Below are 27,533 nucleotides of genomic sequence, written 5' to 3' on the forward strand. Positions count from 1 at the left end.
CCTCTATTTCCGCCATTGCAAGAGAGACAAAAATGGGATTGCGATTGGAAATGAAAGGAGGAGTTTGGTTGGATATGTGGCGTGTGGATGAGAGGAAAGGAGAGGAGGGGTAGCATGATGAATTCTCCCACTAATCCTTTGGACACACGCATAAGCCAGGTGTCCATGAGAGAGACGGAGAAAGAGGCTTGTAGAGTGAAAGGTGAATGAACAGGGTTAATTCATTGAACTGTTTAATAAAGAGTGCCACCAGTTAGCAACACCGTTTGAAGCAGAGACTCATGCAACAGTTCAAGAGCACTGAGTGTGTGTGTGTGTGTGTGTGTGTGTGTGTGTGTGTGTGTGTGTGTGTGTGTGTGTGTGTGTGTGTGTGTGTGTGTGTGTGTGTGTGTGTGTGTGTGTGTGTGTGTGTGTGTGTGTGTGTGTGTGTGTGTGTGTGTGTGTGTGAGACAGAGAGAGAGAGATGGTGGGAGGCGGCACACTTATCATGAGTGACAGAGAGAACGTCAGTGGAGAGAGGGAGGGAGAGCTAAGCAGAAAACGAGAGTGTGGCAAGACAGTGGCTCATAGTGACAGCAGGGGTAGAGAGAGGCAGAGCGAGCGAGCGAGGAAGCAGGGGAAGAGAAACCTGACAGAGGGGGGGAAAGAAAAATGCAGGAAAGACACTGAAGCTGGGATGGTGGAGGAGAAAACAGGAGAATGCAGACTGCTTGCCAAGCCTAGATAGAAACATTAGGAAGCAACAGTGAAGAAGCAGAGAGAAAGTGTGATTTGTTCAAATGTGTGTGTGATGTGCAACTGGCGGTGCTTAAATCAGAGCGTGGAGTGTGTGTGTGTGAGCGGGTCTGATTGTCCGTGCGACCAATACTGCCAGGAAAACGTGCTCGGTGGATTATGAGAGATCAAGAAGAGGACGATTGTGTGTGTGTGTGTGTCAGAGTGTGTGTGTTTAATGGTGAACAAAAGGGCTAGGTGCAGCTTGTCCGCGAGCGTGCGTGTTTAGATAGGGAAAAACCGTGCAGCTGTGCTTGAGGGACGGGAAAAGATAGTCAAGATAGTTGAAGCACTTGAGGACACAAGGGCATCCAGGGACAGGCACAGCTCTCCGATTCTGCACTCTTAATGCAACTGCTGTCTGAGTACTTCAAACCCTAAAAGGGAAAGCAAACCAGTAAACAGAGACTGTTGAAGGAAGATAAGGAGAAACCATGTGTCTTCTCGAGCCATCATCAGAACTATTTCTAGGACCGAAGCATCTCTGTTGCTGTTGACTACCTCAAAGAGAAGGAGCGGAGTCGGCGGGGTTTCTTCGGAGGTCTTCGTGAAGGATCGGCGGGGTCCAGTATAGTGTCCGGTGATCCCTGGATGTCTTCAGCAGAAAGCCATGGGAGAGTGGACCATTCTAGAGCGCCTCCTGGAGGCCGCCGTGCAGCAGCACTCCACTATGATTGGAAGGTAAGAAATGCAAAATCAATGCAATGATCGGCGTCAGTTGTCTCAACGAAATGATTATTAACTGCGACCTTTGCTACGGGTCTAACGATTGGTTTTTAATGTCTAAAATACTGTGCATTCTCCTCTCGTGGGTTCATATGCAGAGGCAACCACAAGAAAGCCAATTTCTGAAGAGTATAGACGAGTCTGAAATTTTCAAATGCGTTTTTTTTTTTTTCGTATTTGTCATTCGGTGTCTCTGAACTGTCAAAACACCTCTCAAAATGCTTGCTACGGAATGCGAAAAATGCAGAAAAAAAATCAAACCCGATCTGAATTTTTTTTATGATGGACCGAAGTTTCGGAGACAGTGTGTAAACGTGATTGACACAACACAAGGTCGTATTTATTTTTTAACTTGCGAAAATTTCGGACGATAATTTCTGACTCATTGTGCAAGGACCTTTGCTCTGTTTAAACAGCACAACATCTGTGTCTACATTAGTTTCGTAACTATTTTACATTTTGACGAATTGGTGGCTAATTCGTATGAATTCGTACCATCTCAGTTATACGCGTTTGTACGATCTGCATATGCCCTATTAACGGTTACGTGTTACCGCACCAGGGGTGCGGTTTGGGGTGGACATAGATTTTTTGTATCGTACAAAAACGCCACCTTGTAAAATAGTCATATTTTCCCATGAGATCGAGTTGTCGAAGTCCCTAACCTCAAGTATTATACAGAGTGCAGAGTGACTCGTCCCATACCATTCTTGCTATGAACATGAATGAACCATGTGGCTTATTAAGTAGTAATAAGTGCTATTACTTTTCTAAATTGATTTTCATCTGGCAAATGATAAAACTGGTAATATTTGGGGCATGGCTTCACAGAGACGGTTTGATTTCACTGCAAAACAAAAGCACAGATCATTCCAAGGTAATAGATGCAAGTTAATATACATGATATAGCTAAAAAAAAGCGGTAACACTTTATTTTAGTGTCCTTGTTACATATGTTACATGTACTTACCATAGTAATAACAGTAAATTATGCACAATTACATGCAATCAACCCTCAACCAAATCCTAATCCTACCCTAACCCTATAGTAAGTACATGTAGTTGCTTAATATTACTCAGTACTTAAATATATAATTACACTGTAACAATGCCACCTTAAAATAAAGTGTAACCAAATAAAATACCTAAATAATGCAAACAATTCATTGGGTAACAAAAAGCAAATTCAGGTAATGATTTAAATGCAAACACTGCCATTAAATGCAAAACAAGCCTGTCGGGGTTGTATTCGCTTTAACAACCGCCTTGCTCTACATCATCCCTTACATATTATATTTATATATGGGATGAATCGATGGATTATGAGAATTACTGTGCAGTGGTTCTTAATCCTGTTCCCGGGGACCACAGCCCTGCACATTTTGTCTTTTTTATCTGACGTACCAAGTTTGGTTCATGAATCTCTCTGCTAATGAGCTGACAATTTGATTTAGGTGCATTAAATAAGGGAGAAATACACAATATGCAGTTCCAGGATTAAGAAGCTCTAGTGTATGCGGTTATCGGTCCATAACGGTGGCTTATGGTGAAGAAAGAAATGACCCCGTGGCTGAGCTTTCAACTAATCCTGCGGGCACCGCGAGCTCCTATTGGTTGATCTCAAGCTTCAGTAGATCCAATGTTTGAACCACTGAAGCTTGCTAGACCTCAAGTGACATCGCCTGCTCGGGTGATGCTATTTTCACTTACAGTTTAGCCTCTCACGCTCTCTTCTTCCTTTGTAATTTGGATATAAAAGCTAAAACAAGCATTGCATATATATATATATATATATATACATATTATAAATATATATACATATTATAAAGAGACATTGCATGATGCTTGTTTAAGCTACATGTGGTTTTAGCTTGGCACTTTTCTGTGAGCTGTGCTGTGCCCTGTACAATCACTGATGCATTTTTCTCAGAAACACACTAATTTGTCTTAGCCTGTCATCTGAATTCATCTCGAAGGCAATCACTGTCAAGCAGTGTACATTGAGGCAGTCAACCAGAAGACATGGGGTGTGAAATGGTTTAGACATCCAAACAGGCATCTACCAATGCTTAGCATTCAGGTTATCGGTGACTCACCTACTGACAGCGTGTCATATATCAAATGAACGTCATAGGTCACGACCATCTAAAACTATGATGTAATGGATGACTCCACCTCATCCAGGCACACAATAAAATACTTTTGCTGAATCTGCAGTTCATTTCTATGCCAGAACTCAGAATACACATCGATTCCATGGCAGCAGATGCTTGAATTTGTCTTTCTCTGCTCATTCACAAGACAAGATGACCGTTGCCATGTTTTTCTCTTGCCATTGTCAGCTCTGGCATCGATTTGGCTGGTCAGACATTGAGCGACACTTTCATAGAGGTGCCGATGTGCTGAATATGAATGATTACCATTATCAGATCTCATTCACCAGTTACTGCCCCCACACTCACACTTCAGTGAGCGCAGGCTACTTGGCAGCCAATGGTGAATCGCACTACGCTTGACAAGGTACGCCTCAGTCTCGAGGGACTGTTTCATTCATTATGTTTGGCATTACTGAGGGGATGTGGGTAGTTTTCTGTGTTTTTCTGATATGGGCTGTTACGAGGAGGTTAATGAATGTGTGTAAATATGGAGGATGTTGCCAAAGAATGTTCTTTGCGTTTCAACGCAAGGCTCTTTCTTTTGTGCCACTGACTCTCTCAAATCGAGCAAAATCGTTTCGTCTCGAATGCATCTCAGACCACCTCCTGAAGGGGTTTGAGTGATCGGATTTAAATCTGTCTTGAAAGTGTTTAAGAGGGCATTTATCTGATCAGAGACAGGGGTGTAAACAAGCCCTTCTCAAATAAGGTCTGTGGTTAACACAAGCTCAAGATATGTTATTCTACGATATCAAATATTGTCTTGAAAAAGGCTTCAAATTGGCAAAGAAATGAGACTACAGCAGTTGTCTGAACCTGAATTGGGTGTTCTTATACTAGACAAGAGAGTTTCGTCCAACAAAAGACAATTACACAGCATTTGTTTCATACCTCAGTGGGGAAAAGTAGCACTGATGCGCAAGTCTTTACATCACAGGAAAACATCACACACAGCGGACTGATACCTTGGTTTGTTGCAAATGCGCTTGCAACCAAGCAATTACCCAGATCGTCCTAGCAACCACACTGAACACCTTGGAAACTGCATAGTGAAATGCTCAAAAACACTTTAGTAACCACGTACAAAATTAGCTGGAAATGATAAAACCACACCCTAGCAAAATCCAGTTTAGATTCATGCACTTCAAAATGCTCCAGATAGGTTTATAGTCATTGAGCCAATATAATCACCTAATAAACCCTTCCATAATTAATAGATGATTTATTTTGCTGCGCTCTGAGGTTTATGGGAGGCGGTTTTCAATTAAGTTCTCATATATAGGGAAGGGGGTGGAGGAATGTGGGCGACTGCTTCTAAACAGCTGTATCATTTACAAGCTATTATTCAGTAAAGGACATCTTGAAATAGACAACGCGAGATGTGCGGCAGACAGGTGGCTGTGCTGTTATATAGTGCTCACAGGAAATATTTACGGATACAGTGTAAGAAAAGCTTTTGTTAGATAAATTACAAATGTCCATGTACATTGTGATTTAATTCACATTCTTTGACTTTGGCCATAACCTTGTCGTAAAAGCTTGCAGCTGAAAACTACCCACGTCGCCTCAGTAATGCGAGTAATTCTGTTGTTTAAAGCGCTATTGTCACGTTATGTTCCTTTTTAGTTCTGTTCATTGACTCTAGTTTGTTTTCATTCATCACGTTTGTTTCTTTGTCTTTGTTTTCCTGCCACTAATCATTCACCTTGGACACTAATCATCACAGCTGTTTGTTGTCTCATCATCACTGTGTAGCCTATTTAAGTTCCTCCTTTTCATTCAGTTGTTGATTATTGTCTGCATGTTGGCTGTCTATTTGGATTTATCTATTAATCCTTTTACACTATCTTCATCTTTATTGGATCTAAGCGTTACAGCTTTATTTAATATGATTGAATATTAACTAATAGTGATAGAGTAAGATAGTGAAAGAAAGTGTAACTCACTTTAACATGTCTACATCATTTCATGGTGCGTTCAAGTCCTCCTGGGAAGTTGGTATTTACGAGGTGGGAAGTCGTGTTTACGACGACAGGTGTGTTTATAGTCACTTTCGTCGGAGTAAGATGGCGGTGTACTTTCTCTTCATTAATTACACAAAAATGCAGCAACATGACAATATCACTGCTAAATACCTTTAAGTATTGTGGTATTCCGCCATGTTGTTCACTGACACGTCCCCAACTCTTTAACATCAGGGTTTAAAGAAAATCCCGAGCTTCCCACTCGTATTTACGACACTGTGGAGGCGTTCATGTGTGTTCAACTCATAAATATGATCTTTGCGACATGAATTGAACGCACCATTTCACCAATAAAAGAGATTTTTATCAAGAGCCAAATCAGATAGAAATGTCTTTGTATAATGTAGATCCTTCATTCAGATGCCTTGTTATTACAAATGAATAAATATTTTGCAGTGTACAGTGCACTTTAGACCAGTTTGAAGAAAAGAAAAACATTATTTTGAATGAAGATAATAGACAAGTATTTTGTATGTGTACGCTGCATTTTATACGTACACGTAAATGCCGCAGTTATGCACGAGTTGGAAAGTTTCATGATAACTACTGGCGTACTGTTCTACAGATTATAATTGGGTTATTTCATTTTGGCAAGTATTGAATATGCACGCAGAACAAAATCCATGGCATTTCTGCATTCTTGAAGCAGACGCTAAACATACTGTAGAGTTGAAAGCAACTAATCCCTTCAGAAAAGGAAAGGGATCACAAAATATGAGTTAGTCATTCCCAGCATCCCCCAAGAGTGATCACTTCAATTGTTCTGCACTATAGGCTGAGGGATGCTCACTTTCGAGGTATTTATAGCTGCACAGATTTATGGGTATCATGTGTGCTTCTCGACGTGTATCCGTGTGTATTTTTAGAGAGTGACACCTTCATCACAGTGGATTTGAATTTCCATCATACCATCCAGTCATATTTAACTGTTCAATCATTCATTCATACCATGACATTTCTATATATATATTTAAACATCCATTTACAGATTCATTACAGCTCTGTTCACTCACATACACTCGTGCGTGACTTGAGTCCCACTGTGACTTCCTGAACCACAGGCTGTTGGCTGTTTTCTGTCCTGATTTTGCAGTTCCTCTCTCTGCCCTCCATCCATGTTTTCATCTCTTCGCCGGTTTTAGGCTTTGGATTATATCGGTTATGCATTCGATTCTGTGCAGGGAAATAACATGAAGCCTCAGAGGAGATGTGTTATGACACACATTTCCAAATCATCAATCCGTTTGCCACTCAACATCAACAAGCATTTCATCCAGATTAGAGACCACAAATGTATATTGTAGACACAATCGTCTTCAATCTCCGTTAAAGCAAGATTATACACAGATGTCGTGCCAAACTGCGATTAGGAGTTCAAAGAAGGGATGGAGAGCGGGAGACATTTATCGCAGAGGAAAAAGAGAAAGATGTCTCTAGCACTTATTGAAGCATCTGTTAAAAAAGCTGACGCTGTTAAACTCAAAAGTTCACTCAAAAATTAAGATTCTATCATCATGTCCTCGTTTGTTCCAATCCTGAAGGACTTTCTTTCATACAGTACAGCATTTAATGTGCCTAAAAGCTCCGAACAGGAGAAGAAGAAAAAAACACTATGAAAACATAATAATTCTGAGTTATTTTTCATCGCTCCTAAAGCTATACTTCTAAAGGAATATTTACTTAAAACTTCCTCATTCCTTCAAATCTTTATGGAAGCTTGTTTCCGAACACAGAATAAAACATTTTAAAAAATAAATGCGACTTTTTAATGATGTTTAATTAACAAAGTTCGAGAGAAGCACGTTCAGATCCTAATAACTCAATTAACATCAAGAGGCATATATACAGCAGTTTTTTACCACTGTTCTATGACAGTTTTCCAGCATCCCTCCACCACCCCATCTCCTCACTTACTAGTCCTATCCCAAACCTGGGATGGGGGAGTACTCTGGGTTCCGGTCAATTTCCCCACGGACAGCATGCCAAATACGCATACGCTTTACTCTGTCTAATTATATGTAAGTGTAAACTCGTGAATCTCACAATTGCGAGTTTACATATTTCAATTCTGACTTTTTTAAAATTGTGAGATATAAAGTTAGAATTGCGGGTTATAAAGTCTAATTCTAAGAATAAAAAAGACACAATTGTGACTTTATATCATGCAATTCTGACTTTATAACTCGCAATTGTGAGAGAAAAAATCTGAATTGTGAGATAAAATGTTGCAATTACCTTTTTTATTTTGTATTCTGTGGCGGAAACAAGCTTCCATAAATCTCGCTTCACTGAATAGTTCAACCAAAAATGAAATGTATGGCATTCTTTCTTCTGCAGAACACAAAAGAAGATATTCTGAAGAATCTTGGTAACCAAACAGTTTTGGCGACCATTGACATTTCTCAAAATATCTTCTTTTAAAAGGGTGGTTGAATATGATTACACTTTTCTAACTTTAGTTAGTGTGTAATGTTGCTGTTTGAGCATAAACAACATCTGCAAAGACACAACGCTCAAAGTTCAAAGCAAAGGGAGATATTTGCTTTAAAAAAATTGCTTTTTAAGGATTACAACAAATGGCTGGTAGGGACTACACGACATTCCTCCTGGGTTAGTGACATCACCAACCCTATATGGGGTTAATTTACATAAACCCGCCCCCGGGAACAGGATTTATATATTATCAAGACCGTAATATGCTAATCAATGACTAGAAGATAACTACACACATAAGCTTCATAAATTCGCCAACTAACCATTCAGAAATGTTGTCTACATGTTGTCACTTCTTCTTGAGTCTCTCCATCTTTGGAGGTTTGAACATAAAAGGCTAAAAGTTTTTGAAATTTTCAGTGCATGTCTGTGTGAGGTAAAAGGGCACGAGCTGTTGTAGCTCCGCCCCCTGTGCCGGGAGCAGCAGCTCATTTGCATTTAAAGGAACAGACACAAAAACTCAAAAAGTGACAACTTTAACATGCTATATAAAAATATCTGTGGGGCATTTTGAGCTAAAACTTCACATACAAACTCTGGGGACCTCAAAGACTTATTTTACATCTTGTGAAAAGGGCATTATACCACCCTTTAAGTTCCACATAACATGATGAAAGAATTTTCAATTACACTTTATTTTGATTGTCCTCTTTAGACATTCTACTGACTATAAGTTCTCATTGGAGTATCAGTAGACTGTTAGGTTAGGTTATGGCCAGTAAAATAAATTAACGCACATTAAAAGTTACTTATAGTCAGCCAAATAAAGTGTTATTTTGAGCAGACATTGAGCAGATATTAAGCAGACAGTCTACTAATACTCTACTAATCCTCTAATGAGAAGTAGTTGACATCTAGTCACAAAGTTACTTATAGTTAGTCGAGTGTCTAAAGTGGACCATCAAAATAAAGTGTTACAGAATTAAACATTTTTGGGAGAACTACTGTATTCTTTTAATTCAAGTCAAGCCAGTTTTGATGTCAAATATTCAAAATGCCATTGGTTCTCATGTATCTCAAAACCAAATGCTAGCGTTGAATTTGTGCAAATGAGATTTGAATACTGCCTTAAAAAAAAAACAAAAAAAAAACATGCCACTTCTGACCCCCTCAGTATCAAAGGAGGTTTTAATGCGACTTTGATTCTGTGTAAATGAAATCCGTAAACTTGAAACCGTTGTTGCATAATCAGTGCTTACAGCACTTTTTAGTGTCAAGCATGCCAGAAGTGGCTTCAGTGCTGCATTTGAAGGGTAAAAACAGCTTTGTGTTGAATGGCACCACATCACCTAGCAAATGTTTTCTGGGAATTAAATCAAAGCTTTTATGCAGACACACTCATTATAAAGAAGACAATGTAGTATTCACCATCAGATTTTGAAGTTGTGTGAAGATGTGTGGCAGTTTACCGTGGAGAATTGTGGGATGACATGTTAACTGCCTCTCTCCTGAGCAGATAAAGCATAAATCAGTGTCTTCCTGCTCTGAACTGCATCAAAACCTCAAGCTTCTCGATGAAAGATCAGATGAGAAGGGTAAAAGGGTCCTGTGAGGACAGGAGACGCTTGTCAGTACCAATATACGACAACACGAGGTTTAGGGCTGATACTGTGCGTTTATGTGAACGTCTAGAGTACGTTCCTCAAGACTGAGGCAAAACAAAGACAAATCTGTTCAAAGAACATACTTTACAGACCACTAACCATTACATATACACACACAGACTGATCTGACTGACACCACCAAAAAAAACACGTGTTTCAAAATTCCACCCAACAAACACACAAAATAAAAACAAATATTAGACCACACACACACATTCATTATCAACCACACATGCACACCACCAGAGGTGTCTGTACCAACAGTGTGTCACCATTTACTAACACATCATATTAGCAAGAAAAGTGTTCTTTCAGGGGCACGTCACACACACACATCCACATATGTGGCAAACATGTAGGAGGGCTGGCATCAAATATTTCTGCATAGCAACAATCACATGCACCCTTCATACTTGCGACTTCATTCAGATATTTCTACTAAACTTCCTTGGAGAAATGAAAAAATAGAAGCAAATGAGACTTTTTTTTGACATGCAGCTTTAAAATTAATGCGGTAGTCTTCATATTGAAACGTCTTTTGGGGTTAGGGTTAGGCAGATGTTTGTCTTGGGAAATCTGAGCACAGTTTATAACAATTTGAGACCTTTTATGAAACTGGACAGAAGGATATTTGTGAGTTCATTGGGGTCTGAGAAAAATCTGAGAAGCAAAATTCTTGCTTTGCTCTCCATTGATCTCTGTGCTGTTCAGGAAGATACAACTGAACTACTACTGAGATTCATTCGCCATTTCTGTTCTAACACATGTACAAAATGTGGGGAAAATACAGCTAAAGAAAAGCTCTATGACCCATGAATGAAATTATACCTCTACATTAAATTACTTTAGCCTCATTAGATGCTAACAAATCCATTTCCATTCATTACAGCAGATCTACTGACTGCATCCGATATCGCGTGACCCTTCTATATAGTAAGTGAAAAACAGTATGTGAAAAGAGTAGTATGTACTAGTACTTAGTACATAGTGAATGTAGTACGTTTGGATTAAATTCACTAAACACTACACACAAGGAGATGTACAGAGTTCATATTCACATTTAAGCAAATAAAATGCGGAAGTGAGTAGATAATTGTAGCATTGTTTATCCCCATCAGTTTGGTTGTTAAGAAAAGTCTTTGTAGACAAGGTTAGAGTTAGGTTTAGGGTAGCATTGTTATTTCGTTTTCTTGTATGTCATCTTCCAAGCGCTGGGCAGTGGGATGATTTTAGTCATTCACTCGGAAGTCAGAGATATCCATTACAAATATCCCACAACACAGCAACTGTCTAGCAGGATGTGACTTCACAGTGACAAGCGAGTGCGTAAGATGTGCGTACACACATCGGCACAGTAGTGTAATCCTACAGGATGCTGTTTTTTCTTAGACCAGCAGATTTAAAACAATAAAGGTTGAGAGAGAAAAGCGTTCCAAGTTATGCAATGTACATACAGTAGCTACATCACCTCCAAATTTACTCTTAAGGATCCACAGAAGCTTCACACAAATACATTTAAAGACCTTTTAAAGCATTATGCGATTGCTCAATTAAAGTCAAACACAATTTTTGTACAATAACGGTCACTTCCTGTTGCTGACTTGTGTGTGCATGTGTGTCACGCAGGATTCTGGAAGTCAGTGCGGGTAAACGGATGGTTGTCCTGGCACAAAACTGTGCGTGGGGACCTTCCTCTCCTCTGTCCTTCTGCCTAGCCCTCCTCTGACTCTCTATATACGGACATGTGGGTCTCTGCTGGGTTTGTGGAAGGAAGTACCTAAAATATAAATGTGCCGGTAATCCCATAGTTTCATGTAACTGTGGTACTGAACAGCCGAGTCTCACATAAGAAACAGTGCTTTACCCGTGAGGTGTTGAAACATCACCTTTGTAATGTTTTAATCACATTTTGGAGAATTCCAGTTGAGTGATGCCGAATACAGAGAGACGGAGGCAATATCTTGAGATGTTTTTCATTACAGGATTGTATGAAGTACATTACCTAATTTTTTTTAGCTATTAACAATTTCAAGTTATATTCAGAGCGTATTTTTGGTTACAATTGACCATTTAATTTTGAAATAACTAATGGATTTCCACTAACTAATAAAATTTTGCCTATATGTAAGATTTTCATGTATTAATCACTTTTGCCAATGTGTGTGTCACACACACTCAGTTTAGTTCGATCTTAGTTTCTGTTTTCTTGGACTTTCAGTTTGTGTCCATCAGTCACGTGTGTCTCTTTGTCTTCGGGTACATTTACACAACAACAATATGCTTGAAACGGAAACGTTTTTTCTTTGAGTTTTCCGTATTTAGTTCCTCTCTGTTCAGTCTGTTGCTGTTGGTCGATGTTCGTGTTTGCTTCACACTGTTATGCCTGTCTACCTTTTTGTTTTAATAAACTACATTTATATTTGTATCCTGTCTTCAGCATCTTCATCTTCATCTTCTTGTGACAGTGTGAACAGCTTATAACGGAACTGAACTTCCTAGGTTATCTATGAATGATATATATGTATGATGAAACAAAGAAATGTGTGCTGCACACATATACATCTAAACATCACTCTCAGCAATGTAGACGGCATCGGGATGTTCGTTAACAGCTGCAAAAGATACTTACAAAGGTATTGTACTTCTAAGCAAAGAACGAAAAAGAACTTTGCTGATAGGGGACTTGAATCGAATTCAGGGCCCTATCTTGCACCCAGCGCAATTGACTTTGTACACCGACGCATGTATCATTCCTATTTTGCGCCCGACGCACAGCGGACTTTCCCTCCACAGACGCACGTTGGTAAATTAGGGAATGAACTTGCGCTCCCGGGGGCGGTTCAGCGAAAAGAGGAGGCGTGTTCCGGCGCAAACGTTCCCTGGTGCTATTTTGCAGTTTCAGAAAACAATTCCGCCACAGCCCAGGAAAAACCTAGTCTAAAGTCAGTGGCGCATTATTCAGATGCTATTTTAAGGGCGCATACTTGGCAATAATGTAGTGTTTGCACTATGCGCATGCACTTCTCTCATCTACACACAGACGCAGCAGTTGCCATTTTTGCAAACCATATATTATTACAAGGAAAAATATTCCACACAAGGGAAATCATTGTGGTGTCCATAAAGATGTGAAAAAATAGGCATAAATCTAGCTTACACATTTACCCAAATTATTATACGCCTGTTTAACCGAAGCTAATTTGGGTGGGTTTCTCCCATGCCCATACATTGTCACTTCTCTGTCTTTTACGGCCCTGACGAGAACGTCGGTCTCCTCGGCTGTGAACCACTCCTGGCGTGAGCCTGGCAAATCCGCCGTTATAATAGCAATCCGCCATGGAACAAGCGCGCCTGCTCTTAAAGGGAATGTGAGACGACGCTCTGATTGGTTTAATTCACGTTACGCCCAAACCACACCTATGAATAATGAAGCTACTTCAGACCAACCCATTTTAGATTTGCATCGGGCGCAAGAGTCATTTATCCCGCCGAGATCCACCGACAAAGTTACTTGCATTTCGCGTTTGATACTTGCGTTTCAGATTGTTCAATAGGGCCCTCAGTCTATTGAAGCTATTGTGGCTGCAGTTCACTTAACAGCCACCGGTGTCGCTATAAGGGTTTCTGAATTCTACATAAAGCCCCTTTAAATTTACAGCTGATTAGTCCAAGTTGGGTAACATTCTGTGGTGAACATTTAGGTGTGTGCCACATGCACAAAATACACCATTCTTATAACTTAAGCCACTCTGGTTATACAGTAAGTCAAACACGCTCTATTGGTACGGTTGCCAACTGTATATTGAAAAAAAAAAATCTTGCACCTATTTTTTTATTTCTAAGATAAAACTGCCATTTACTGGTACTGTTGGTGTTCAGAAAGCATTTAGGTCTTAAATATCATCTACTGTAGTTACATTTTCTACTTTCTCCTTTCTTGTATGTGCACATGTGGCAAAACCCATCCATATTGTCATATTTGCATTGTGTTACTGATTACATTTTAGTAAGCAATTAGTAATTTGTACACTGAAATAACTATGTTTGACATAACTATGTTTAAAATACAATTCCCATCCCTCCCAACAATGTATAAAAGACTGTTATATGCCCATACATTATGCATACAGACATGAGTTTATGCATTATAATAGTTTGGCCCCAGAGAAGTGTGAGCACGGTGGAAAAACAAAAATGGAATATTAAATAGTTAACATAATTAATTAATTAATGCAGTAATTTAAGCAATGGTAAGATATGCATGTAAAGCAAATCCCAGTCACACTTCACAGTCCGCAGCGCAGCTGAAAACGCCACAAGCTAAAACTGCACAGGAACATCAGCTTTCAGGTTCATTGATTCATTGAGGTCTTTTATCTTCTCTTCTCCATTTTTCCTTATATCCGACTCGTTCTCCTCGTTTTCTGAAGCAGTAGGGAAAGAGAAAGAGCTGGGTTGAACTGAACTACATGATAGTTTGTTGCATTATGAAGAATGATTTTCAAAACAAGCCCTTTCTTCGTGCCTCTCGGCTCCTTTGTGTTTTCTTCATCAGTCATCAGTGTGCCAGTGTAATTGCTGCTATCACACTGCTAGAGCTCAAACAGAGGCTGAATAGAGCGCGACGGCTCAATATAGCAGGTCCTTATCACATAACTGAGGGAAAATCACTCTCTTGCTCTCCTTTCCCCTGTTCTCTCCAGCTTTCTGCCCTGTGTTGTTGCCGTGGTAACAGGCAGAGGGAGGAGAGTGATGCTGTGGGTACCATTGACGGGGGGAGTTTTGGGGGATTCTCGCCCTCACCGACTGAACGCCTTCACACCTCCTTACTACACACAGTCAGAGGCATTACAGGCTAGTGGTAGATGCACTTGATATCTAGTGTCCTTTCTCCACATATAGTGGTTCAACAGTGCTTTCAATGTATTTATCAGGGAAATAAAGGTCATTGTATTACCATGTTGATTAATGATGTTACAGAATTTTATGCTGAAGTGTATTAATTTAATTCTTTACAAAAAAGTCACCTCTATTTATATAGTGCTTTATACAATACAGATTGTTACAAAGCAGCTTTACAGTGATAAACAGGGAAACAATGATTTAATGATGTTAAATTATTCTGTAAAGCAAATCTAAAATAAAAAAAAAACAATAGTGTAATTGTTCAGCTGAAGTGTTGTTGGGATGAGCTCAGTTCATCTATAAAGCAGCTCTGGAGAAAACATTGATGCCATCAAGTATAATACTTGGAGCATAATATAAAGGTGCGGTCAGTCACATTTACCGTTGTTCGGTAAATATTTGCTGGCAAAATCCTGTCATTTCAATTTAATTAATTTAAAATGACATCCGCGAACTGGAATTTCACATGAGGGTGAAAGATTTTCCCGTGCAGATTTCGCAACGTGTTCAAGTTGGCCATGTGGACTCAAGATGCATATTACTTCTGTATAAGCTGTGCTTCAAACATCAATAGCATGTTATTTATAACATAGATTATTGACAGTAGACAATAGATCTTTTTAGTCTCTGGAAATTTTAACTTAAAATTTTCGCTTAAACTTACATTTTATTTAATTCCAATGGACATTCTATTGATTATAATGTCAACTTACTCTCATTGGAGTATTAGTAGACTTTAGACTGTTAGTAGACTGTTAGGTTAGGGTTCGGATTAGTTGAGAGTTACGAAGTTACTTATAGTCAGTAGAATTTCTGTTGAGGAGCATCAAAATAAAGTTTTAGCCAATAGTAATCAGACAGTCTACTAATACTCTAATGAGAGCTAGTTGATGTACTTACTTAGTAGAAGATCTAAAGTGGACTATCAAAATAATGTGTTACCCAATAAACTCCCAACTCGAAGTATTAAAGTCCCCCTGTGGTGAAAATCCAGCTTTTAATGTTGTTTATATGTCTATGTGGTGTTTTTAATATGCTTTAAGACAAACTATATGCAAATTCATAAGTCATCACCATTGCTGAGTATTTTCTCCTTAAAACTGCAGTGAACCAAAGACAGTCTCAAAAACACGCTTTGAAATCGCTGGTGTTTCTGACGTCACAAACTACCTTGTAACCAATCAGATCAACGTGTGATCGTCAACCAGTGGATCTCTGAGCTGGAGTGAGTGGAGGCAGGGCTCATTTGCATATTCATAGAACCGCGTATAATATGAGGCAAGGGAAGGTAGTAGACTAGAGTTACATTCAAGCTATTTTAAGGCAATAAGATATGAGTTAAAAAATGAGTTTTAAGGAATAAAATAATTTACTACATGCGGACTTTAAACTTTGTTTTGTACATTGCCCTGTACTGTTCGTAGTACAGACCATATGAATGAGACCTCAAATGGTGTGGCTTGAAAGATATTTAAGAATTATGGTTGAGTCAGATATTTCCAAGTGAACCAGATGTTTGTTGAATGTTGGATCTTTTGATGCACTCTGATGTGATGTAAAAACAATTTGTGGTTTGAAACGGCTGAGCCCTTACATTTGAATAGATGGTGGTTGGCCAGAATGTGCAGCAGATTTAATGCCTTTGGCTTGTAAGACTAACAGTGTTTCTCTGTAAGAGCAACAGGATTGACTGTCTTGCATGCATCTGCTAATTATGAATTTGTCGACATTTAGGAGTACAATATACAGTAGTGGCCAAAAGTGATGTCCGGAGGGAATATTTGTTTTTAATGCTAATTCTAAACTTGGTTATGATATTTGTCTGACAAAATTATTGGACAAAAAAATGCAAACTAAAGCTAATGGATTTATTACTATGCATAGAAAAACAAAATGCTCATTTATTTTAATATTTATCTTAATAGGCCATGATGAATTATGCATTTGATAACCAATATAATGTCTATATAACCTTGTTTCTTTTCCAAAGAAGGTGACTTGTACCTCTACACAAGACAAAGCAGACACTTTTATTTTCACTTTGTTTTAAAAATGATAGTGTATTTAAAATTTTAATAATACAGGTTTGTTGTAAATGCAATTTTATTATATCTTTTAGATTGAATGTGTTGCAATGGCTGGTATCACTGGGACTGCATGAGCAGACCAAACTTTCAGACCCTGTGTAAAGTGTGTTAATGAGTGTGTTTAAATAAAAGTGTTTTTGCTAATTATATGTCATATATGTAGTGTAATGTAACTTCTCGTTTGTAAATAAAACTTCAGTTTTCTCTTTGCTCTTTTTTTTATTCAAAATAAAACTATCATAATTTACTTTTATCTTTAATATTTACAGTAAATGTGTAAATTACATCTATTATTTTAGCCGTTAAATAAATGTCATCAAAATTGGGATTATTGGGAATGACATTAAATTGTAAAAAGTCACAAAAAATATTATATTTAGCTACATTAAGTAACATTTTGGCTTATGTCTAAAGAACGTTTATTGGGGTGTATGAGGTGTATGGTCTTTATAACAAATACTATTTTTTTACTTTGTTTTAATGTTTTTGTTCTTAAAAATAATAAATATTTATCTCAAAATAAATATAAATATAAAAATAAATATCTTTGATTAATAATGAACCAAACCATAGATATAATTTGAGAAACTCAAAAATAAATTTGGCTGTAACAAATGAGTTTTCTTTTACTTCTTCTTTAATTTACGCAGTATTTTTGGACAGGAAACCAATGAGAGGTGAGCCAAACAGGAGGAAGATGAAAGAGATAGAAAAGAGAGAATGTGAGGGGAACTAGTGAGGAGTTGGTAGGGGTTTGGGGAATAGATAATCCAACGCTATTGGATGGCATTAAAGAACTCGTAATGCAGGAATCCCTCTATTGGTGGCAATGCAGATTAAAGGTTGTGGGTTTGGCATGTGGAAGATATTATATAATTCATCCTCTGATTAAATTTTTACCGTATTGGCGGTTTTTCTTTTATTATTCACTAAAATCTCATATTATTTGTCAGTGTTTTGTGTGTCTGTGTACATGTGTAATTCCCTGCACAGTTTTTCCTTTCTCCATTTCCCAGCATTGGACTCTTCTGATCAGTGTTGCTTCCTACTCTGTTAACCACACAAAGAAAACATACTCCTACAAAGTGCACAGTGCTTGCAACGAGTTGCATAAAAGCATAAAACAAAGAATACATTATCGTTACACACCTTGACAAAGTCACCTCAGAAATTTAATCTTTGGTGAGTTTGGATTTCATGTCCATGTGATGAAATATTCGGGAAACCTGCAATTGAGCACTGCTAGCTAGCAACATGTGATGTTCATTAGTTTTTATCTAAGCATCAATCATTTTAATGAAGTGTGTCATTATGTTTTTAATGTTAAAATATCCCAGTTTAATGTAATGAAACAACTACAAGTAAACAATACGTGTTAGTCATTTGTAGCTGAACATTATCGACGTGTGGTGCTTTAAAGAGGAGGAATTTAAAGAAACTACTTGTCTGAAGTCACCTTCATTTATATAGCACTTTTTACAATACAGATTGTATAGAAGTAGCTTTACAATGATAATAGGAAATCAGTGGAACAAAGATTGTTTTGGCTGTTCAGCAGCCCCAGAAGAAAGTCATCGTCTAGTTTAAGTAGGTTTTTGATTGATTCATTTCCATTATAAAAATCATTAGTTATTAACTTAGGGGCCGCTTACAGGACACTGTTTTTAACTGAAAACAGAAAACTTTTAATGAGTTCTGGCTGTTCATTTACACGACACCGGTGTTTGGTGGCCTGAGAACGTAAACTTTGAAATAGTTTTTTTTTTTTTAAATAACTTTGAAACAAGTTTTGAAAACGATACCGTTATTATCTCTGTGTAAACTTCAAAAACGCGAATCTGTGAAAACGGTGACGGCGTACACATGCGTATTATGTGTTTACTCTATAGGTATGAATTGATATAGGTATGCGCGTTTGAATGTGTCTGTGCGTGGGTGCAAAGTCTTTCTTTACAAAGTGACATCGCCAAATTACAAGTTTCTGCGGATCCATGAGAACGGGAATCATGGGGGTGTACTCTGGGTTTGGGTCAAATTCCGAGCTCGGAGCCCTCCCCCCGAACAGCACGCCAAATACGCATAACCTTTACTCTGCTTAATCATATATAAGTGTGAACTTGTGAAATAGTTAATGTGTTATGTGTATGCCAGGTTAAAGAGATGTGTTTTTAGTCTAGATTTAAACTGACAGAGTGTGTCTGCTTCCCGAACAAAGCTAGAAAGACTGTTCCAGAGTTTAGGTGCTAAATAGGAGAAGGATCTACCGCCAGCAGTCGATTTTGATATAGGTATTATCAACTGGCCAGAATTTTGAGATCGCAATAGACGTGTGAAGGACTATAATGCGTTAAGAGCTCGCTCAAGAACTGCGGAGCTAAACCATTTAGTGCTTTGTAAGTAATTAGCAAGATTTTAAAATGTATGTGATGTTTAATAGGGAGCCAGTGCAGTTTTGACAGAACCAGGCTAATATGGTCATACTTCCTGGTTCTGGTAAGAACTCGAGCTGCTGCGTTTTGGACCAGCTGTAGTTTGTTTATTATGCGTGCAGGGCAACCACCCAGTAGAGAATTACAATAATCCAGCCTTGAGGTCATGAATGCATGAACTTCCTTTTCTGCATTTGTCATTAAGAGCATATGTCATAATTTAGATTAGTGTTGTCAAAAGTATGGACTTTGGTACCAAGTCGGTACTGAAATATAAAAAATGTGACAATACCAGCAATTCCCTCTAGCATTTTGAGCTGATTCTTAAACACCTCTGATTGGCCATTGTGTTCACACCATTCTTCCTAATGATCTCCCAAGGGTAGCATGTACAGAGTGAACAGCAGCGGTCCTAGTACTGAGCCTTGTGGTACGCCATACTGAACTTGTGATCGATAAGACATCTCTTCATTTACTGCTACAAACTGATAACGGTCAGATATGTATGATTTAAACCATGCTAATGCAATTCCACTAATGCCAACATAATTTATGAGTCTATTCAAAATAATGTTATGGTCTATAGCAGGGATAGGCAACTTCGGTCCTGGAGGGCCACTGTCCTGCAGAGTTTAGCTTCAGCCCTGATAAAAACTCACCTGCTTGTATCTATCTAGTAATCCTGAAAAACAGTGATTGCCTTGTTCAGGTGTGTTTAATTAGGGTTGGAGCTAAACTCTGCAGGACAGTGGCCCTCCAGGACCGGAGTTGCCTATCCCTGGTCTATAGTATCAAATGCAGCACTAAGATCCAGTAACACTAAAAGAGAGATACAACCACGATCAGATTATAGGCCAGATGGTATGAGCTGAGCAGGGAAACCTCACTCCCCTCAGCTCTGAGCTCCAATTTTGTTCATCTTGGACATGAATGATGATATTTTTAATGAAAACTGAGAGATTTCTGTCCCATGAAAAGATTTTTATCATAATATATTGCAGCATCACCTCTTTTCTCACAGTGTCTGAAATGGTTTGAATAATGATTCAGTCTCTCTAAACCCTCCCTTCTGAGAGCCATTCACAATCCATTTAACAGCTGATTATCACATAACTTTGAACTGGGTGTACGTTTTCCTCCTGTCCAGACATGAACTCAGACTGAGTCAGGAGAAGCGGAAACACTGCTGCTGATTGGATGCAGATTAAAGCTGCCTCTTTGACCTCACAGCTGGATAACAGGAACATAGTGCATAAATCATAATTGAGGGCTCCAATCACATAATTCACTTTCCTGATGTGACACTTTCTACAGAACAAATAGAGAAACAATTAAAATCATAAAGTGAAATTTAACTGTAAAGCATTCGAAGATTTAAAACCTATATTAATACTGTATTCAGAATGTATGCAGTTTACTTTCTATAAAGAGATAACCTCATATCAGAATTGAAGTCAACTAATTGTGGGCTCTTTTTGTGTGCTGATTCTGATTCCAGCTGACAGACAATATGGGACAAACATGATTAATGGAAAATAATGTCAGGGAAAATGTTTTTAAGGTCAGCCTTCGTCAGACTAGGATTTAACATTTTAGAGTCTATAGACACATCTGACAAATATACACACACGTTTATTTGACATAATGAACATGGCTTATTTAATCAATAGTTGACGATGAGTAATGAAACCTAACACCAAGACCATGTTTATGTGGTTCTGAATCAAGATTAAACCGTTCACACCAAGGATGATAAATACAATGATAACAATAAATATATAGTTCTAGAAATTGTTCAAAATATGAGAATAAAAGAGTCCACACCACAACTATAACAATAACGGCACAGAGAAAGGATATCGTTGCAGCAGATGACAAAACTGCAGCAAGTGCTTATGATAAACAGAAATATATTGTCCGCTGGTGTGGATGCAAATATAGTTATTGTTATAGTTATCTTTACAGTAATAGTTCTTGGTGTGAACGGGCCTTCAGAATAAACAGAATGATATCGTCAGCTGATGTGGATGCTATAGTTATCTTTAAAGTTATCATTCTTGGTGTGAATGGGCCTTAAGATTCCTAATATATCGTTATACCACTGCTTGAATAGATGTTCAAGTGCTGAATTTGATTTAAAAATGAATGAGATCTGAAAAGCGACTACACTTCTGGATGAGGACATCAAGAAATATATGGTAAAAGCCTTTTTGAAGAACATGTTGTTTCAAATGTACATTTAATACCCGAAACAGCATTCACAACCTCATTTCACTTGGAAATGTGATGTATTTCCAAGTAATACATGATATTCAAGGGGGGAAAAAAGAAAATTGAGAGTTGATTGCACTGTGAAAAGTGGGCATGCCCAACGCTATCTCACGACCAATTCGTACGAATTCGTACGAATGATAAAAAGTTGGCTAACTCGTACTAATTCGTACGACCTAGCTCGTACGAATTTGTACGATTTGTCTAAACCCACGTGATGGGTAGGTTTAGGGGCGGGGTCAGGGGTAGGTCATTCGTATGAATTCACACGAATTGGCCAATTCGTAAAATATGTACGATTTTGCAAAAATCGTACTAATTCGTACGAGCCAGGTCGTATGAATTCGTACGAATAAGCCACCTCGTAGAATTTGTACGTTTTCCCGTGAGATCGGGCTCGCATGCCATATACCAATGAACCACCAGTGCCACTATCGGGCTTTACAGTATTTAGATCAAATCATTATGTAAAGTTTCAAGCAGCTCTCTGTTTAAATTTCTTAGAGGTGGGAGATAAGGTCAAAATCCTTACCACGATATATTCATTTTCAACCACAGTAAGGAACGCCATCACGTTATAGTAATTAACGTTCTAATTGAAATTAAAGCCATACCCTATATTTTTCAACATTGTTGATTAAATGACTGCTCATTACATTTGGAAACAAAGTCAAAATCACATCAGGCTCTTTGACAACTGGCTATTTTTACTCAAGACAACCAAATAGTTTCTTCATTGATGCTTTCTGACTCGCGCTTACAACAAAAACAGCCATTATCTAAATCACGCAATTACTTTCTCCCGCTGGGTGACTGACCATCAGATTTTTTCACCTGTGACATCTGATCATATTTTCATTAATATTTTTTTTAGAATGGCTTAATATTTAAGCTTTGAAAAAAATAACAAAATTGAAATCTCTTAATTGCCTTTAAATACTATACAACTGTATTCCGTGTGTGAGTTTGGTTGAAATGTGCTATATGAACAGAACTACAAATGACAATGGTTGTCTGTCACACATCATTGTCATACGGCATTGAGGCCACGCTTTGCAGGTTATTCTTTTCTGTCAATTGCTAATGTTATGAACTGAAAATGACTGAAAATGAGTATGGAGGAGACTGGACACAACCTTGTATCTGAAGGGGTTTAAAAACTAAATTTGAAAAAGCATAAGATGCAAAGTCCTGATATTTTTTTTATAATTGTTTATTGACTTATTAAGGTGTCAGGCATTACACAAGCCTACTGTGAGTAAGAAAAAGGAAGTGATAACATTTACCACAAAGCAGAAAGTACGTGATGAAGTGTGCCAGAATATAACTCCATTCGCCTTAATTTTACTATTATTTGATGAAGTAACACTGCCCTGACTTCTAGAAAATGCACACAAACGTGTCTTTTATTTGAAATGTGCTTTGTACTTTTTGCCAGGTTTTGTGGCTATGTAGCTTTGTTCAGGGAAGCATAAAATATCTGGTTAAATCCATCTGGTTGTCTGTAGTCAAAATGCAAAGCAAAAAAGTTTTTTTTTTCACAAACTTGATCTATGTAGTTTACAAGAAAAATGGGCCTATTAGAGTTTTGGAAATGCATTTAAGTAAGTCAGATTTTATTGAAAGCAATTTTTTTGTTGTTGTAATTCAGGACGCGACATGACCGACTGTTAACAAATGCAAATCACAGTAGTGTTTAAAGCTGCGTCTCTATATTCGCTCAGAGTGAGAGTTTTTAGACATATCATGTGCATAATGTAGTAATGCCTCTGGTGTCTAATGTGTCTCATGATTCAGCACAATGGCAAGATGTCACAATTTCCCAGTTTATTTTTTCTGTCCACACTGACAGCTACTCTTTTATCTCCTTCGGAGGTTGTGTTAAAGCTAAAGTCATTGCTATGGTGACAATTCTAGATATACTGGATGTCCAAACAACTGATCTGGGGTGCATGTCCCAAAGGCATAGTTAGCCAACTATGGTCGCAAGTTCTGTTGAATGATGTTGTTAACCATAGTTGGCTTGGGAAACGCACCCCAGATTTCATCAGTTGCAGAAGTGGATTGGCAGTGCTACGGATCAGATTTGAAAACCAAATCAGTATTGAATATGCAGAACCTGATTTCACCAAATGCAACATGTTCCTGGATTGACATCTTTGTTGATCCTGGAAGAACATTCCAATCAACCAATCAGATTTGAGGGACAAGTTTTTTATGTCAAGTTTAGGTTTACAACCAGGGTTAGATGCTTCTACATTGGTGTTATTCACCTATCATTTCCCTCTGATTTTAGGGATCAGTTCGGATTAGGTTTAGGGCTAGGGATATGGTTAGGATTAAATTTCCGGACCGAAATGTTGTTCCAGGATCATATCAATATGTTGACAGGAACGTGTCTAACTCGGCAAAATCAGGACTGCATTGAATACATGTGCCTAACCTTTCAAGCCTAAACATTTGTGGTTAAAGAGGATGGGGTTGAAAAGCAAGCCATTATCCACCTTTCACTTTGCACAGAATAATCCACAGGTGCTAAATTACAGAACCTAAAAAGAAATATGCAAATACCCTATATAAAAGAGCTACCCTATATACCCTATATTACAGAACCAATCATCTTAAAAGTAAGTGTGTAAAGTCCAAACCCACTCAGTGTTTTACTCCTTCCTTCTCTTACAAACATACTGTATGTAATCTCTCTCTTTATCCATCTCTCGCTCTTTCCCTCAATCAAACACTGGTACAGAAATAGCCCTAACGGTAGTGACAGCTGAGGTGTAAAATCTAAACTGTTGCTATGGAAAAGGGAAGAGAACATATTTTACTGCCATTATGCTACCAAATAAATGAGCATTACATAGACTAGCATTTCCACAGGTTACTGTACCAGCAGTACAGGTTACCATGTTAACAGAGCTTAATAGCACAGAAGGAGCTATAATTAGAGCTTGAGAGAGCAGAATTGTTTCAAAATTAGAGCTCTTGATTAAATGTGCAAAGTTGCTCTTGAAAGTGAAAAACGCACATTTGAATAGCAAATGCGAACATCTGCAATGCTAATTAGCTGGTAGCCAAAATAAGGGAGAAATTACGTCAGTGGAAGGTTTTGTGTGTGTGTGTGTGTGCTCTGTACACATCACACATCAAATTGTCCCTCTCTTTCTCTCCTCCAGGATTCTCCTGACAGTTGTGGTGATATTCCGAATCCTGATTGTGGCCATTGTTGGTGAAACAGTGTACGAGGATGAGCAGACCATGTTTATCTGCAACACCCTCCAACCTGGGTGCAACCAGGCCTGCTACGACAAGGCCTTCCCCATCTCCCACATCCGTTACTGGGTCTTCCAGATCATCCTTGTTTGCACACCCAGCTTGTGCTTCATCACCTATTCAGTGCACCAGTCGGCCAAACAGCGTGACCGTCGCTACTCCTTCCTCTACCCAATCATGGAGAAGGACTACAGTCGTGAGGGTACCCGCAAACTACGCAACATTAATGGTATTTTGGTGCAGCATTCTGACAGTGGTGGCGGAAAGGACGAAGCTGATTGCTTAGAGGTAAAGGAGATCCCAAATGCTCCAAGAGGCCTCCTGCATGGCAGGAGCTCCAAGGTACGCCGACAAGAGGGAATATCTCGCTTTTACATAATCCAGGTGGTTTTCCGCAATGCACTTGAGATAGGCTTCTTGGCGGGGCAGTATTTTTTATATGGCTTCAGTGTTCCTGGCATTTTCGAGTGTGACCGCTACCCCTGCCTGAAGGAGGTGGAGTGCTACGTATCACGGCCCACTGAGAAGACGGTCTTCCTAGTGTTCATGTTTGCTGTGAGTGGGATCTGCGTCGTACTCAACCTTGCAGAGCTCAACCACCTCGGCTGGAGGAAAATCAAGGCTGCCATTCGAGGTGTGCAAGCCCGCAGGAAGTCCATCTGTGAGATCCGTAAAAAGGACATGGCTCACCTGTCACAACCGCCAAACCTGGGCAGGACCCAGTCCAGTGAGTCTGCTTATGTCTGATCTCCATTCATCCAAATATGGCGTCACAAGGAGTCGAGTGGAGAGTGGAATGATGAAATTACAAGGTGCTTATGGTACTTGTGCAAATGTTTATAATGGCGAAGAGGGAGTGGCTCCACATAGCCACACCCCTTTCCCACAAGCCACTCCCTCCCTGTTTATTGCGCATGACAATGTTTGAGGAAGTTTGCACAATGTAAGGCTTCTGGAACAGCACGTGAAGACGAGGCATGGAGGAATTTGAAAGTCTCAAACTGTGAACAAGCATCGGTGGAAGGGTGAAGAGCGTGAGGTATGATACTAGGAGCTGATGGACATCAAACACAGAATGTTATGGAAACAAAAGAATCTGGGATTGTTTTCCCAGAGTGTTTTCCTCACTCTCAGATCTTGAGGAAAGAGGAATGACCAAGAAGGATATTTAGCAGGAGAGCGTAGCATGACTATAACCTCCCACTTTTTCTCAACCGTTGTCACTGAGATGGTGCCAGAAGAGGAATACTGTTTAGGTTTGCTCTCCTGGCAGTGAATCGGCCTAAAACAAACAACGGGTGAGATATAAACATTGTTACAGCAGTGGCACCTTCAATTTGATGTATGATTGAACAAACATTAGCATCGTTTTTGTAATCTCTCTCTGGTTGTCGTACGAGACTAGGAGATGATTATTACCTCTGCGCAAATTGTGCCCTTCCACAAAGACTCTTACGTGTTCCAGTCAAGTATTCCTCTCTCTTGTGGTGCATGAAAGTGTGTTTATATATGTACGTATGTGACCAAAGTTGAAAGAATTTAGAGACTGCAGATTCCTTTTTTTTTTTTTTTTATGATTATACTTTTTTTTGTGTGTGAAAAGGTTGGTGCCATCAACTTAAATTACTTTTTTTTTTTTTTTTTTTTTTCAGATCATTATTTAAAACATATAGTTAAAAGATTATTACAAAGTTAGATTATTTATCTTTATTGGGAAACGGAGCCAACCCTGCTGAAAAGAATTTCCATGCTGGTCCAAGGCTGGTTTATGTTGATTATTGCTGGTGGAGCAGCATAGCCACGGTCTGTGTCTGAAATCGAACACTTCACCACTATATAGTATGCCAAAAACAGTATGCCAAAAGAGTAGTATGTATGATGAATGAAGTGCGCATTCGATTGACACTTTATCCTCCCAAGAGGCCACAGAAGAGGATTTATGAATGGTAGTGAAGCGACGCAGGTCACGTGACAGTAACAATATGGCGAATGTAGCACGTCAGAATTTCATTCATACTACATACATTCATAGTATATAGAACGTACTTTTTATCGGTCGCAAAGTAAATTCAAATTCAAATGTAGTACCTACTCACAGTATGCGATTTTAGATGCACCAATGCTGTTCACCGGAAAAGAAATATGCTTGGTAACCAGCATGGTCTTTCTAGTGAATGTGATTAACAAAGGAAATCTTGTTTGTTATGATAATGCTTGGAGGGGACACCCGTACAAATGATTGAAAAAAAAAATGTGTCCAGATGTTTCTATCAGATGAATTTATTATCAGAAAGCATAAAGGTATCTATCAAAGGCATGTTTACAAAGCTTTATCTGTCAAATGACTTTTGAAATGAAAATCGATGTTCAGTGTGTGTTATTAGGAAAAAGGAATAATTTACAGTGTTTTATTAGCTTTTTCTTCTTGTCACGTGTTTATCAGCATGCCTTTATTAGTAAGAAAAGACGAAGCGTAGAAAAAAAAAATGTTTGCATTGCACTTTGTGGGATGGGAAGAGTGGATAAAAGGAGAAACTCACTGTGGGACGGACATTAGTGTTGAGAAAGTGAGCCTTTTGAATTGGTCCATCCTAAATAAGATCAATGATGAGTATGTGCGTGTATGTAGCTGTGATCCCCTGTGTGCCTTTGTTTACACAGTGTGGGATAAAGCAGGGTGTAACGTCTCTAACAAAAGACACAAATTACATTGAGTTGTCATTCAGCCAATATTAGCAGTAGCTTAGGCCCACTAAAGAAAGTACTTGTGCCTACACCGCCCTGACTAACC

At 38.7% G+C, this 27,533-nt stretch overlaps 1 protein-coding gene across 1 annotated transcript; it reads left to right on the top strand.

Annotated features, from left to right (window-relative positions):
• Positions 1-1,384: 1,384 nt before the first annotated feature.
• On the top strand, positions 1,385-25,489 carry gjd1b (gap junction protein delta 1b; the record flags this gene model as incomplete). The annotated part of the gene is made up of 2 exons (XM_081370390.1): positions 1,385-1,455; positions 24,646-25,489. 2 exons carry the CDS (start codon positions 1,385-1,387, stop codon positions 25,487-25,489), a joined length of 915 nt encoding a protein of 304 aa, XP_081226516.1.
• Positions 25,490-27,533: the final 2,044 nt, after the last annotated feature.

Source organism: Scardinius erythrophthalmus (assembly GCF_964197995.2).
Source record: "Scardinius erythrophthalmus genome assembly, chromosome: 7".
NCBI classification, from domain to species: domain Eukaryota; kingdom Metazoa; phylum Chordata; class Actinopteri; order Cypriniformes; family Leuciscidae; genus Scardinius; species Scardinius erythrophthalmus.